General features: G+C 44.7%; 1 protein-coding gene across 1 annotated transcript in view; it reads right to left on the bottom strand.

Moving 5' to 3' along the window:
• gli3 (GLI family zinc finger 3) overlaps positions 1–16,573 on the bottom strand; it is a 96,748-nt gene that overhangs the window by 35,839 nt on the left and 44,336 nt on the right. Inside the window, exon 4 of the mRNA XM_039617629.1 lies at positions 8,394–8,499. Coding sequence (XP_039473563.1) covers positions 8,394–8,499 — 106 coding nt within the window. The remainder of the gene's footprint in view (positions 1–8,393; positions 8,500–16,573) is intronic.

Below are 16,573 nucleotides of genomic sequence, written 5' to 3'. Positions count from 1 at the left end.
GCAGAGCAGGAGCATCAGGTACGAGACAGAAATATGTGTTTCCTCCTCGGCACCAAAAATCTCCTTTTCAGAGTGAAATCCATCACGTTTTCCTAATACATACTTCATGCAGAGGAAGGGAGAGAAAAGAAAAGCCGGACAGAAGAAAGGCAAGCGCTGGTGGGAAAGTGAACAGACACAGCCTACTTTATTCTGCCCATTTCATCCATCTTGTTGGGCTAATAAAATGTCAAGTGGAGTTCCTTGATATTTAATCATGAAGGGGCCGAATGCGTGGCGGTGCCAAACGCAGGCTCGATGAAGCTTTGGGAAGCTTAAACACAGACCTGAGGAAATTTTGGATAAACCCAAAGAGAGGGAGGACGTTTCACAAACCTCGCTACCCAAATGAAGCAAAACTGTTAAGAAATGGGAGATCCTAATAAGGGAAACACTTTTTTTTACTTCCTTTGGCTCCAGGAACAAGTTTCCCAGCTTTACTCGATCCCCTTAAATAAACGTTCATTCCTAATTTAGTCAAATCGGTCAGAGAAATGATGAAAATGTGACAAAAAAAAGAAGAAAAAAAAACCTTGCTCTGTCTTATAAGCACCCTGCAGCTGTGTGCATGACTCTGCATATTTGCAAGCAGCTCCCTCCGGACACTCGCCATGAAAATATAAATAAATAAATGAAAGAACTTCACAAGCTGACGCCCTCTCAAAGAAAAGAGAGGCACCATGGGAGACAGAAATAGCAACGGGCTTCTCTTTTGACCCGCGTTGCAAACTGCACTATTAGAGGAAACCATCCTATCGGGCTATCAGATGTAATGGACGCCACATCTGATAAGGGAGATAAGGAAGGGCTGAGAGAAAAGAAATCGCTTTATGTGATATGAATTAATTTTCACTGGTGAGGAGAGTGTAAAAGAAGCGATTTAAGAAGAAAAAAATGTGATTCAGAAGATAAACAAATAGAGAAAGGGAGGAGAGGAGGTCCAGAAGCTGTAATGAACTCATTTCCTCCCAGCATTAAAACTTTCATTGGTCTTTAGCACAATGACTAAAAGCATTCTTGTAACCGACATGTGGGAACGTTTTGCATTGTTGCGTTCGGGTTCCCTTCAATCATTTACCCAAGGCTCGACCAGGAGAGTCTGAGGCGAAGGAGAGAGGGAAGAAAGAAGGAAGGGAGGGACTGAGAGAGGATGGAAAATGAGGAGAGTTGGAGAGGATTTATGACCCTGTTCCCTTGGTCTCGTTACTTGCTATAACTGGCCCCCAGAGTGGGATCGCAGGGTCTGGAGCTCAGAGCCCAGAGATCAGAGTAATGGAAATTCCACATTTCTACACTGCTACAGCGTGACGGCTTTAGGGCACAGGTTGATTCGAAAAAAGAAGAAGAAAAAAAAAGCTGAAAACTGACTCTCAATTTTTTAAAATCTGGAAGCAGAATTGATTTTTCTGCATTAGGTAAGAAGCAGCCTTTCTGAAACTCGGCGATTCCTCAAACGGCAGCAAAGGTGCACTTAAGTGATGGCTTCTTCTGCCGGGAGGCTCTTTTAAACGCGACTTATATGTGCGAAGCAGACACCAGCCTGAGGTCGGGGAGGCGATGTGAGGCGGCACGCCGTCTGTGCTGAGGTTATATCTTGGGCCCCGCCAATGAGAGGAGGGTCTCGTAAAAGTGACAGTCGGCCACACCCACCAAATAAGCCACTGCGTTTACTTCTCTACTCTGCATGCACTATAGCAGATTCGAGATTACTCGATTAATCAATCAGCTGACTTACACAAAATTAATCAGCATGCATTTGCTTTATGTAATTTCTTAATTATGCCTCTTATTTTTCAAGATAAAATACCATAAAGTGGAATTTTTGTTACAGTTGCATTTTGAGAATTTGGTGTTTCATCATATCTAATGAATGCATTCCACAATAGTGACAGAGACTACTGAAATACAGTTAGCGCTGTTATTTGTATATAAATGCTTTAATAGACATCTTATTTTGCAGACGATAAATTATCAGACGTCTGAACAATGTAGTGCGGACAATGAAAACGGTGAGCGGCAAACACAACAAAGAGCAGGAGTTTAGTCTCAATGTCATATTAAGGAGGACAATAAAAGTTGACGGATGGCGATCAAAATAACAACAAAAATGGCAGCGGAATAAATGCTAAAATTATTTCCAAGCACGTGTCTATCTGCGTGTGCGAGCACGGCTGCACGAGCGCACACACACACACACGCCCAAACACACACACAGCTGTTGGCACCTGCCTGTTATCTCTTCCCCTCAGACCTGGTTTTTCATTGTGCTCCTTGGGAGAGCTACAAATTGAGATCTCAAACATGAAGAGGGGGCAAATGACTTGTGTACAGGAAATCAAATCCACTAATGTGTTACATGTGCAAATTCGCAGGCCCCTCGTATTAGCGATTAATGTATTCCTGCTTTATCAGAATGTACCTTTTTCAGAGCTTTTTTCAATGGAGCCTCAAATTAAATTCAACCAAACACAGAAGAGAATATAATTAATAGGAAATATTTGTCGAAAGGATAACCAGACAGGAACTGATTTGCATGAATAAAATGCTCGTGAAAGGGATCAGACTGGAAATGCTGTAAATTCTTTGACAATTCCCGTTTGCCTGAAAGACGTATTAAACCTGTAATAAACTATTTAAAGAGGATTAAAAACATTTAAAAGAAATGCATGTGATATTTAATAACCAGGGAGACATACAAATACACACACAGCAGCAGCAGCAGCAGCCCTGGCAGCAGTGGCCCCAGCATAAGTAATCCTAGCCTGGTAAGTAGAGTTTTGGAACATGTCTTAACAGATCTCCACAAGTAATGACTCAACCCTAAAACCTTTACAGGCCTTGTCAAATATCTGCTGTGCCAAACTCGTTTTTTTCCCCCCTCTTTTTTTTTTTCTCTCAACCTGCTGGATCCATCATTCTCAAACTACACAGGTGCCTTCAAAATATCACGGTCCTGTGCACAGGGTGAAGAAGGGGGTGGGAGGGAGGCTACGCTGCCCATTTAGGGTTCTGAAACTAGTGTATTACAAAAAAAATAGATATACTGTAACTTCAATCTGCCCACATTTCTGCTTAGGCATTTATCTCCTTTCTCTCTAAATCCTGAAATTGCCTCAGAAAAAAAAAGAAAAAAAAGAGGGGGGTATTTTCCCCCTTTCTCGCACATTTTCACAGAGTGGCGTGCAACTTTCTTTCTTCCCCTGCTCTTTTTTTTCTCCCCCTCCTGTGAAAATTGAAGAGGCTTTATGTCAAATACGGCTAAAGCCAGCCTCTCCATATCAAACAACGCGGCGCGAAAATTACTGTGGCGATGATAAGGCTGCCAGATAGAGTGGGAGAAAGAGAGCAAGGGGTGGAGTGGTGGGGGGGGGACTGAAAGGAAGTGACTCTACTCAATTATACTGCAAAATTGGTATGACTGAATATTTTTCATTCAGGTGACTGATAGTATCAGTGAAACTGCAATGCAGATAAATAAAGGAGCCTTCTGTCAAGAATAAACACCATTAATCATGAAGCCAGCTACTGCGTGACCGCCTGTCCCCCCGACTTACTCCACAGAGAAAGTATTAAAGAAGGGGTGGGGGGGTTGTGTGCATGTGTGGGGGGTGGGGGGGACTAAGGAAGGGGGCGGGGCAGGGGGGGGACCGGTGACTCCACCAGAAAGGGGTGACCTATGAAGTCACACAGAATGGGTTTTTTGGACAGTTAAGAGAGGAAGATGAAAAAGCAGCCTTCATCTTTCAGCCACTGCTTCCTGGTGACAGAAGCACATCTGGATGGAGATTATCAGATGTGATGGTGGAGCGGTCATTTACACCGGATGCAATTTATGGCTACCCTTCCCATTCTATGTTGGTCGAAAACAGATTCAAAAGTGAATAATCATAAAAAAATCTTTTAATATATTATTTTTCTGTAGAAAATCTGGACTATATTTTTAGAAAGTGGCTGAAAATAACATTTTAATGATTAAACGAGGCCTCAAATCGCACCGTAAGTAGCCACTGAAGAAACGCTCCGTTTCCACCAGCTTCTAGAAAAGCTACACCAGGTCCTTTTTTGTCTTTTTATTGTTTATTGTGTTATTGTTATGCTGCTTGTGTGCACATGTGTGTGTGTGTGTGTGTGTGCAACGTATTGCGATGCTCGCTCTCATCCCGTCTGGAAGGAGGTGTTGAGATAAGGCCGTGGTCTTTATGCAAAGCAACACTCGGCTCCTCTGTGAGCAGATTGGGCGCTCTGACAACAGTTTATGTAAATAACAAAAGGAACTCGGCGCACATCTTAAAGAAAACAACAAAAACCCATGCACGCGCGTTCAGTGAGGACAGCGGGGAGGAAGAAGTGCGTAAGGGGCGATGCGCCCGAACTCTTGCGTTTTACTTCTGAGCTGATTGGATTTAGAGGGTAACAAGGTGACTCAGTCAAGTTGGTGCCATGTTTAAATGAAACAAAGCTTGAGAAGCAACAGCTCACGCAGCCCTGGAGCCAATTAATTCCTCCCTGCTTCATCGTTTCTGAGCTGAGGTTTTGTTGTGATCACAGAGATGTGCCACAACTCTCCCCCCACAGCCTCTCCGGTCCTCCAGAATACCTTCCAGTCAGCTCAGCCCTGCAGCTGAACAAACACTGGTCCTGAATGAAATAACCACACAGGCCGGGAACACAGAAACACACCCGCAAAGCAACCCACCTGTACCCTAACTCCACATATAGAGAAAAATAAACCGCTTTACTTTATTTATGAGACACATGAGTCCTTAAGGTCTCTTAATACCTTTAGAATATAGAAAAGTGACAGCATCTGAGCTAATTTTGCATTTTTTTTGTTTGGACATATACAGTGGGGAATATATATGCATGTTTTACCTAACTTTCTAGGAGGGGAAAGCAATTTAAAGTAATAGTTACCACAAAGAAATCCTTTCATGAAAAAAATCTCTTTAGAGTGCTCGTTTACTTTTACAGCTTTATAGACTCTTTAATTGACTCCGCTGGCTTGACTAATTCTTTTTTAAATCCACATACGGTAAATGAGCGAAAGGTTGTGAGTCAATTGCTTATCCCCTAAGAATGTTTTGTCGTTTTAGTGGCCCCCCATTCACAGCACGAGGGCCCGGGACTCCAGAGTAAATTCTGATGCCGATAATTGACTTGTGACGAATACCTCTGTTTGTTCTGCACGGTCTCCGGGTGACCCAGAGCCGGCGTTGAGCTGCATGAGAGGGCTGTTTTGTTTTTCTGTGTACCGCGGTCAGGCAATAAAGCTGGAATGAAAGGAGCGGTCTCTTCTCTTGGAGCTGGCCTCATCCCCCCCCACCCCACCACCAAACTCCCATTAAGCCAAACCAGCACAAAGGGGACCAGAGCTCCCATGGAGAGCCTGCTCTTCACAGATCAATGTGTTTATTTAGGCAGGAAAGACTCTTTCTCTCTTTGCTAAGTCTGGAGTTAAGCTGGTTCCAGACCAGAGACACACGCAGACACACAGAAAACTGGCCAAGTTTAAAGGAGGAAAAGACTCCAGCTGATCCCGGATCAGTGCAGGACAGTAAACTTTAGGTTACCTCAGATAAAAAAGAAAGAAACCTGTTAAACGCTTCTTGTTGGTTGTTGGGATTAGCTTCAACTCAGACTGAGATTGTTGAAACTCTTGTTAAGTGCTGTTCTTGCACGTGAATATAAATTTCTCAGTAAAGAGAAATCGCCCCCCACCCCCCGCCTCCCCTCCTGACCCCGAGGCGTTAATATTGAATGGCACATTGGTACCTTCCCCACAAGAATTCATAAACTAAACGATTAGCCTCTGTCTGTAATTGCACTCTCCCTTGCCTAATAGGGGCGGTGAGGTAAAGAGGGGAGAGAAAAAAAAACAAAGGACAGTTAATTTGTGATTTCCTCTGCTCATTTGAAGGCAAATTAAGTGTCAAACAGCTAATACGGAGCATATTTCATTTTATGAGCTTTTAATTTAATTCCACCGCCTCATATCGCTGGAGCCCGTTAGCTGCGCTGCTAACGCCCGCTCCTCGTCTGAAAACGAGGGCCATAAATAAACACGTTTCAATTAGGCCCTTCACAGTAATAGGATATGATTCTGTTCATTTGCCACATACGGATGGTGTATGTGTCATTGTGGCACAGAGGAAACAAGCTGCCGGGCGCTTGTGGTGTTTTTCTCCGGCCACGGATGCCCGGTGGTGGCTGGCTTGTGTGCGTGGCGGGGGGAAGCCGGCTGGATTGATGGAACTGCCGCAGGGCCAACCCAACTGTAATTACAGGCCCTAATGAGAGGTTGCATGGGGAAGTACTGCAATAATAGTCCCTGTGTACTTAGGCATATCTTTGAGGGGGCTAATAACGATTAATTCTGCTCACCGAGGAGAACTTGTCTTAAAACAATTCAATATTTCTCCATAAGCCGCCTCCTGTCCTCCGTTTCCCCGGAGCGACAGCTATACGTTGACTGCCTCTATTTGCGTGGGCTGCCTACAAGCAGCATTACCGAACAGAACGCATCGCTTAAATCCTGGCAGAGATTTACGCTTTGGCGGTAGTTTCACAGTCGTAAAGTTTAGTTGCTGAAACTCACTCAAAACCTGAAATCTGGGAGTGTAATTAACTCCAATTTGCCATCAGGTGGTTGGACGCAGCTGTAATACCACAAGTGATGAGCGCATCTTCCCACTAAGGAATTCAGGGCTGCTTTTTTAATCAAGCAGGCAATATTGCTGCTTCCCTGTGCAAAAGAATCCAAAGTAGATGAGAACAATTTCTGCATGAAACCCACGTAGGGCCCGCAGATAATGCGCATGACAGTGAGCTCACAAGACTTTATTTAAATAAGGCTGGCCACTCAACAGCTGTTTTATAATCATGACAAATAGTTTCCCTCAGCACAGCGTGTCATATTAAACAGCTCCACGCCTAATGGTTTGGATAAACAGGCCCTAAGTAGCGTGGCAGGAGCACGGCCGTGTCTCCAGTGACAGCAAACCAAGCGCGCAGATAACTCCTGTCCGGACAGAGTGACTGAAGACACCGTTGCTGCGTAACTTCTCCCCCTTAATTCAATTCTCCAGCTCCGTGTTGTCCCTCTAACCCCCCACCCCCGCCTGCTTCCTCATTTTTCTCCTCCTCCCCCCTAACCTGCTGCTCCGCGTCGTACCAAAGCGCTCCTGACGGATAACAAGCCCGGCTGTTTGTTTGAGCTTATGTTGCCTGAGCGTGTTCGCCCCATTATCTGCGCATAAGCTAAATGCTAAATTATATTTGCCATTTTGTTTGCAGTGACACGAGGCATCAATCACCTCCCCTTGTTTTTTTTATTTCCTCGCCTCGACCCCCCCCTTCCTCCTCCGAGCAGGAGACGAGGGGTTGAGAGGTGGGGTGGGCCGGAGATGGGGGGGGGGGTGGGTGGACATAAAAAATTCATTACGCTTAGTGGCACATCAGCAAGGGAGAGATATGACTCCTGAGGAGGAGAAAGGGGGGAGTTGATAATGATGAAGAATATCAAACATAATGCGGCCCAAGTAGCTGCCCCATCCAATTTGTCCTCGTCGCACGCTGATCGCTTCCTCCGTGTCAGCGGGTAGGAAACAAGCGCCGCAAGGACGACGGAGCTTCTCCTGCACTGTTTGGATGCAAAGAATACAAATGACCGAGAGAGTAGAAGAGAAGCCAGTGACTAATAGTGAGGAGAAAGGAGCAATTTGAGCGTGCGAGCGAGCTAGCTGAGCACTTTGAAGTTCTCTGCTGACCTGGCCGGCACCATCGGACCCACTCCACAGGGGCAGACTAAAGCAATAAGAGTTACCCTGTTTATAATAACTTACCACCGGAGAGCAGAGATGGCCTCACTTTTACTTCGCTTCAAAATGAATCGAATGCACACGAATGCGATTGGAAGAGGCAGGGAGGTTACTTGTATACAGTTCATGTGTCAGGAGCCCATCTGTGTCTGTCAGAGATGGGTAGATGTCAGCAGAGGCATTGCTTCCTTCTCTTGACAGGGCTTGATCACTGCTCTTATGAGAATTGCGCGCTCCCAGGCTTCCCTCGCCCTGCTCTCATTTCCCTGTCTCTGACACATGTTCATTTGCGTGTCTCTGACATGCGGATCATGTTGCGCACGTACGGGGCCGTGGCCTTTGATCCTGAAAAGGCAAAGAGAGGCGCCCCTGCACCCATGAGGAGGATGCTCCACGCCCACAGGCGGAAGGAAGTTTCGAAGCTCGATTTGTATCGCCGCTAGTAGCGGACCATGCGGCTGAGTCAAATGTGTTCTCCTGTGTTATGATCAGCAAAATTGAAGTCTGTGGTTTTTTGCTTGAGTGCGAGACACTTACACGTGAAGAGGGGGCACAGGCGAAGGATCGTAGATGTACCGTCCCTGGGTATGTCTGTCGTCGATTGGCACGGGAGGGTGGAAGGTGGGGAAGAACTGTGGAGCAGCTGTGCGGGACAGAAAAGATAAGAAACATGAGCTGTTTTTCTTTACAGTTTATAAAAGTCCCAGTTCTCCTAAAATACGTCTGCAAGTGGATCCATTCCCTCCTCGGCTAATCTAAATAGCAGCAGTAATGAAAGGCAGTGGTTGATGGCTATCTTTCAGCGGACCCACCCAAATGAGACCTCATTAAACGCACCGAGCTAAAAGCTGCGCCGCTCGAAAAATGTTAGCCGAGGAAGTCTTTGTACATGTCTCAAGGCTGAGAGAACTCAAAATAAACAGCGATAAATAAGCGTAAGAAAAGCAGCCAAATGGCACATTTCTCACCGTGCCAAGCATAATATGGTTTTGTACAAAGGATAACATTTGAGTACAACCACTGAAACGAACAAAATGGGAAACAAAAACATCCTTTTCCATCTTGGTGTGTTTTATCACAGAGAATCCAGAGGCTTCTTTCTCTCACCCCCCCTCCAGATAAAACATTAAAATATTTGCATAACATGAGTTTCCAAGCCTTTCTCTATTTTTACCCCTGAAATTGAAACTGCTGCGCCGCAACCAGGATGACTTTGCACACGTACGCACTCATCGTCGAACCCTGACTTGCACTCGTTGTTATATAGTTGTAACTTGAAGCTGAATTTGTGTGTCGCAACCGTGCACCCACTGTTGGACGAGTCGAAACAAGCAACCAAAAGGTGTCTGCTTAAGTTTTGACACTTTAGGTTGAAGTGTGTATATCAAGGCAGAAACAGCAAATGACCATTGCGCACGGATTAACTGCATCTCGCTGCTAGAACATTAGCCACTTTATTGCCTGTGTTACTGAGACCAGTGCCAAGTTGCGTTATCATGCCCCCGAGGCTAAGCATGTGTCAACATCTGTATAACGTCACACAGCAAGTCTCTGAGGCTGCTAGCTATATCTTTTTTTTTAATGCTTGTAAACATTTGGAAGCGTGAGCCAAAAGGGCACATTGCCAAACGGTGAGGTGCCCAAATGCTCCGCAAGTGTTGAGCCATGACAGATTCAGCTGCATCGTTGGGCAATACACCAGGTGTTGATCTCGGGTCTCTGCTTACCTCATGGCTCATTTATTTACTGGGTTGATCACTGCCAGCTTGGGGCAACAGCTACAATTGAGAGGTGGTCGCTTTAGTTTTGCTTAGGCTTACAGCAATGCGATGTATTGAGTCTTAATAAGAGAAATGAAGCAGTAGAAACCGAGCGAGAGAAAAATATAGGTCCTGAACTTTTAAGTGTCAAATATCTTTTTTTCTGGGAAGCTCCAGAGCTTCAGTGATGATCAACACAAACAACCTGGAGCTTTAGCCTGCTTTAGCCTGTCTGCAGCAGGAGAGCAAGGCTTTCAGTTCAGTTCCAATCAATCTTCTTTATATAGCACCAAATCAGAACAACAGTCATCTCAATGTGAGACTCAAGGTGCTCTATATTGTAAGGTAAAAACCCTACAATAACATAGAGAAAACCCAACAATCACACAACACTCTTTGAGCAAGCACTATTCCCAACAGTGGGAAGGAAGAAAGCTCCACCAGAAGCAGGCTCAGGGAGAGGCAGCCATCTGACGTGAACGTTAAGGAGTGAGGGAAGGGAGACAGGACTAGAGGTGATTGAAGAAGTGCGTCACGGGAAGACCCAAGCAGCCTAGGGTCACCTGATCCAGCCCATAATGGCATGCTTTAACAAAAAGGAAAGCTTCAAGCCAAAATGGGAGACGGCTCCACAGAAGAGAGGCCTGAAAGCTGAAGGCTTTACCTCCCATTCTACTTTTAAACATGCTAGAAACCACATGTAAGCCCGCAGTCTGAGAGAGACGTGCTCTAATGGGGTGGTTCATCTGTGGAGACGCACAAGTTGTTTATTAAGAAAAGGAAGTTGCTAAAACTGAGGGCAAAGTTGCAAGGTTTGCACCCCTGTGATGATGAGTGAGATGGATGCCAGTCAGACTTCAGGATGAAATTGTATATATATTTACCCCTTGTCCAAACAGCTCTTAAATCCAAGTCATAAGTCAACTTGTGCCTCATGCTGTATAACAGTACGCTATAAAGTTTCACAGAAAATTTGTTCAACAAGTGAAGAGAAAACTTAAGCAAACTTCTAGGAAGCGCTCGTGGGTTTTTATCCTGTTTTCACAATAGCAGAGATAAGTGGTAAAAGCCTCCTCCATGCAGCTCTGGCAAGTATCTGACCACTCCGTCTCTGTCTGTTTGATAGTTCTCTCCTGATGACTCAGTTTTGGCTTGGCTCACCTCAGCTGATTCCAGAGCTGCTGAGGGCGGGAGGGATGAGGGGATGCTGGGATGAAGGGATGGGCTGCTGGTAGACAAGGGCAGAATCTGCTTTGTTTACTCTCCACAGCTCCACTCCCGGGCTGTCGGCCCTTGGCTGTCAAACTCGGAAACGAAGCATCAGGTTTACCAGCGTCTATGGGAGTAAAAGCTTCATGTTCTCTAATCTTACTCATCCCTGCCCACATAGCAGGAACTTTATTATAGCCTCTGTCATGTTGTGCAATAACAGATAGCTACTGAGGTTAAAAAATGTGCTATCAATTTAAATACTCCACCCCTTCGCCGCTGCAACGTACACCTTCATTCCTACATCCGCCGCTCCTCGTTGAATTACCCAGATCCCCCTTTTGTTTATGTCTCTGGAGCCACTCACTCAGCACAGCCCTGTACTGAAACAAGAGCCTTTTTCTCACTCCTTCCCTCCCTTCCTTCCTACTCTTTCTGCTGCCCACGACTTTACAGCATGGCAAACCATTCCGCTGAGGTTTATTTAAATCCAAGTCTGAAGTTTACTTTACCACGGCCCTATCTAAATAGAGCCTGCCACCTCTTTTACACCAAGCACAGCTCCCCATTAGCAAGGCAAACCGACCCGTGTCACTACAGGGAATGTATACAGTCACGAAGAACAGAGAGCAGAGAAAAAGAGGGGAGAGCCTCCATCCTGCAATCTATCTCCAGTGTTTCCTGTAGGGACTCCTTACTGTTTACTCCCAAACTAAATTGCCCCTGCTTCTCTGGATATTCCGGGTATTCTCTTTGTCTAATACAGAATACAGCTGGAAGGCACACGGGAAGCCAAAACACACGTCACAGTTTTTACCTTCCCACTGCGGCCACACACACCACGGCCGCTCGAGCATTCCTGAAGAAAGTGTAATCCTAACGGTTTTTCTCCCCGTTACATATAGTTAAGTTAATTATGTATTTAAAGTATGTCAGCCAATCAAATACTGAGAATCGGGAACTTTTTGTAGCAGCGTCTTTCATAACTTTCAACTAATTCATTAGCTCTTCAGAGCTCCTCTCAAACATTTTAATGACCTCTGTGCAACTTTTCAGAGCAGCAGTATTCATTTTTGTTTTGCCCCCCTCTTTTTTCAGTCTTTTAGGAGAAAGGATGGAAGGTATTAAGACATGATCACAAATGAGTCTTAATGAAAGGGCAATTAGAAGCAAACTTTGACCAGGCTCATTAATTCTAATTCACACAAACACTCTGTACTCAGGACCAAAAGCCAGCTTCCACCTCATTAAAGAGAGGATGGTAATTGACTTGTCCTTTATTGGACACTTGAATAATTTCAAAAGAATGGGGTGGGGGGTGGGGGTGAGGACGAGGGGAGGATAAAGCCTAAAGCACATCATTTGCAATATCCTTATTGGTTAATCTCCTTTCATAGTGGAAGCTTTGGCACAAAGCGTCTTAAACGTGCTCCGGAACGAGTGCGAGCTGATACTTTTGCAGAATTTGAGCTGTCACTCGCAATTCTGATTTGGGTGTTGATAATACAAACAATTTCCCCTTCTTGCTCTTTTGTTGTCAACTCAGCATTGTGAGTTTATTGTCTTGACGGCAAAAACCTGGGCTCCTCCTCTCCCGCGGTGAGGGTTCACTGACTCTGCTCGCACAGTGTCACCCGCAGCCGAGGACGAAACACTCCACCATAAACGCTGCACTTCTCATCGACGCTCCACTGCGAGAGCACAAAGAGCCAGTGACAGATTGTCATAAGCGACTAAGGCGGAGTGAGAAAAGGGCTGCTGGGGCCTGCTCCAGAGGTTTGTGAATTGCTAATGTGGAACATATGAAGCCTGTGCCGGGGCTGCGAGTGCCAGATTTCATTATGCCACCTCTTTCCTCGCTCGTGATCTCACTGTTCAGGCATGCTCGTCTGCAGCAGAGCCCACAGTTAGAACCCAACTCTGCAACACTTTGCAGCGCGTCAAAGATGCTCAAGACTTTGTGTATTTGCACGTTTAATAGCGCACGTGCGTGCCGCTCCTTTCTGGAAGGAACTACAAGTGGAAAAGAAGACAGAGAGTGTTATACTCACTCCTGCTACATTGTGACTTCTAGAAATAGAAGATGTGCAACCCAGACAGTGCTTTCTTCGATTGGTCCATTTGAATAACTTTTCAAGCTAAAGGAAATGAATGTGTTTAAAGGAGAGACTACAGTGGTCAGGTCTTTGTACAGCTGTTTTTCCAGCTTTCTTCCATTCCATATTTTTATGGAATAAAGTCGTCTATAACTGATTTGTCTAATAGCGTAACCCCACAAAAGTCCCCATATTAGGAACTGCTACCCTAGCTTTGGTTAACTCTTAGCTTTTTACTTTTTAAAATAAACTGAGCACAGGAAAATGCATTTGTGGGTTTGCAGAAATGCATTTCCTTACATCTGTGCTAAGGTTATATGTTTGTTTGCATGTATACGTTTATATGTACAATTAACTTTTTTCATTTATTTATTTAAAATAAATGTCTTTAAAAGGAGAGGCTGTGTAGCAAAATTATTCTAATGTATTGGTCAAAGGTTAACAAGTCGTGAGTTCAAAATTCAACTGAATTTTATTGCTAATAAATCAGTCAACAAAGTCGAGCTCAGCAACATTCCTGACAGATTGGTTGATCAGATGCTATTTTGATGCTATTTAAGCCTGCTTACAGTTGTTGCATATCTGCAAGCCACTTTGCAACCCCAACTCCACCCCCAGCTTCTTTCATGGTGTGCTCCTCAAGCTTTGATTATGCTGCACATGGACACATACAGCTGGAGACACCACGTTCCTCTTATACTTTTTCTTAAAAGTCTGCTTGAACTTTTGGGTGGACGAGTCTGTGCAGTCACAAAAATTAGGCGTTCATCCGGACGTCCACGGGGACCCTTGCACTCACTGTTTGATTACAAGCAGACCCTAGAAGACTCATGGGCTTCTTTTTTTGCACAGACACAGAGTAGGAACAGGGTTTGTTGAACACAGGGCTGAATCTGTAATCGATATCATCACAGAGACTCTTAGTATTGTTTTAACTAAGCTAACCTTTCAAGATTTACTTGCGACATTTGGTGCTTGCCAGGTGTTATTTTCGATCCCTGCTTCCAATATATAAAATTGTAAGAGTATTAGACCATACTTTCCTCTTTATGGCATATCTGCAGACAAGCTTTACCGTGAGTACTCAGAGTCTGCTCGAACTATTACAGGACTCGGTGTGTTTAACACTTCTGATCACACTTGCTTCCAGACATGTGACGCTGAGCCTCTCATCATTATCAGGCTGGCCGGAGATGGAGATTGAAAAAAAAAAGCCTTCAACAGACTATCAGCAGACATAGTTTGGAAGCTGCCTCTAAATTCCCCCTGTGATCAATCCTTTCACACCCCGCCTCTCATCATGTTTGCTTACACTGAGACCTCAAGCTGTTTGGACATGTAAATAACACTTTTGGAGACTGTTTAGCTAAGCTCAATGGGAGTTGCTGTTGACTTTTGGAGCGCTTTGCTTAATTACAGGTCCCAGATTGTTTCAGGTCTAATGGCCTAATTACCGCTGTATAAATTAGCCTAATGTTCGTGCTGTGCTGAGCTTTCTCCGCTGTATGTAATGCTCGGGCACGAGAATAAAGAAAGATAAAAACAAGCCTTTATTCAGCAAAGACCAACAGTGAGAATGAGGCAGAAGAAAGAAAGCAGAGAGGTTAAATAAAAGAAAAATGTTAAGTGTTGGCTTGCCAATCTCTCTGCCATTCATCATATGTACGAGGCTGGCAGATCACACTCTGCCCTTCCTCTGTAAGTCAATAGATTTTTTTTTTATCTTCTCTTCTGTTCATGCTTTCTCTGTCTCTCTTGCTCAGTTGCTCTCACACCATTAAACACAAGCAGTCTTTCTTTTGGTAAAAAGCAATTAACACAGCAGAAAAGAAAAACAAGGCAGAGAACCGAACGCGAGCGTGAAAGAGAGAAACGTCTGCACGATAACAGGCTTTCTGTTTGAGCATACATTCCATCGCTACTCGCTGTCAGACGTCGACTGAACAAGTCAGTCAGTGCCCGCAAGTCTGTGCATATTTGCTCTGAGACTTAATGTTCAAACAGATTATTTATTTGTTAAGTACTGGATCTTTTTATTTTTTTCCTCCAGGGGTTCACTTTGCTCATACACCACCTGCAGGACATGCAACAATTCCCTGCCAGACTTTATCTCAAATTTCTAGAGGATTTACAGATGACTTTACCCATTAAAATATGTATCCAATTGCAGGACATTTAGACATAAGTTACACAAATAACTCAGCAGAGCTCCACATGTGCAAAACATTTACGAACCAGAGTCAATCTTAACAAATTGCACTCCAATCCAAGGACTTTTTTAATGCTAGAGAGTGGAGCTAAGCACGCACACATCTCTGCCAGGGGCCCCCAGCACTACCCAACCTCAGCAATGCACCCTTTTTTTCTCTTCCCCTGTATCCTAGTAAGGTTATTTCACGGGGCCTCTCTGGAGCACCCATCTATCTCTTACATTTCCCGAATTTCTCCAGATTGGGATAAGCCCGGGAGTAGAACAAAGAGCTATGCGTTGGCCCTCTCCCCTCACTCCCGCACCCTCTCTGCCCCACCCCACCCTCCAGCCTCCTCTCCCCGACTCGGCTGAGGAAAGACGCAGCAGTTTACCAGCTAAAACTCCACACTACACCTCTCTCTCCCTCCACCTCCTTCTCTGTATCTCTTGCATCTGTCTATCTCCTTTTCGCCAAACAATGACGACTCTCAGATAGAAGGGAGTCGATTTAAACCTCAGGTTAACTCAGCAGGACTTGGCTACATTTATTTTGCTTCAGCTGCATGATTTATTCCACTCAAATACAAGGCCAATACTGGGCTTGGAATTTTTTGAGGTCTTTATTTAGAAAAGAGTCCACTGATGCATTTAAATGCCTGTATTAGAGAAAATGCACAATAAACTACTCTGATGCAAGCCGAGGTCGTATTAGAGAGTGTGTTCTTGACTGTCCCTGCTGCATCAGGCTACCAGGACAGGCTGACCCTCTATGCAGTTCTGTGTCACATCACATCCTCAGGCCTCTATATGCAGGTGATACCAAAACTGCATGTGGCTGTGTGACAGTGACCGCAAGGTTAACACACCTGCATTCTAATAACACACAGACTGGACACCGCCGCCTGGGGAAAATGGATGACTATTCAATTTTGACTAACGCTGAGAGGCCACTGACCGCAGCAAGCAATGTTAATGTAGTTTTGTTTGCTAAATGCATTTCCTGGTAGCCATTGTTGCTGCTAGTTCACCTCTGGGTCTTGATTAAGAGAATTAATCCCTCACAGTGAGTGAGAAAAGCCCAATAATGTGACTTAAAGTGGGAAATACAATCTGAGAGCTTTAAGTATGAGCAGACAAAATGCATCACATTACTTAACTGCAAAACACTCTGTTCCACTTCATTTTTTTCAAAACATGCCCGGGAATCTTTGATTTGATCAAATCCATGATATTATATAAAAGCTGGTGTCAAAGAAATGCGTAGCAGTCCCGTGGCACCTGTGTCTTGACTTATTGCTGGATGCCAGGAGATAACCCTGCGTGTTTAAACCTGCCTCTTCAAAATACTTTTTCTGCTCATGGAAAAATTATACTTTCACATAACGTTTAAATGAAACACCTACGGGTTGTTAAGAAGAACATGCTAAATATAGTGTATGTGATGAGCTGGACATGAGAACT

Source organism: Oreochromis aureus, linkage group 9 (genome assembly GCF_013358895.1).
Source record: "Oreochromis aureus strain Israel breed Guangdong linkage group 9, ZZ_aureus, whole genome shotgun sequence".
Lineage (NCBI taxonomy): Eukaryota > Metazoa > Chordata > Actinopteri > Cichliformes > Cichlidae > Oreochromis > Oreochromis aureus.
Note: the sequence above shows the minus strand (reverse complement) of the source record. Positions and strands in the feature narration are given on the sequence as shown.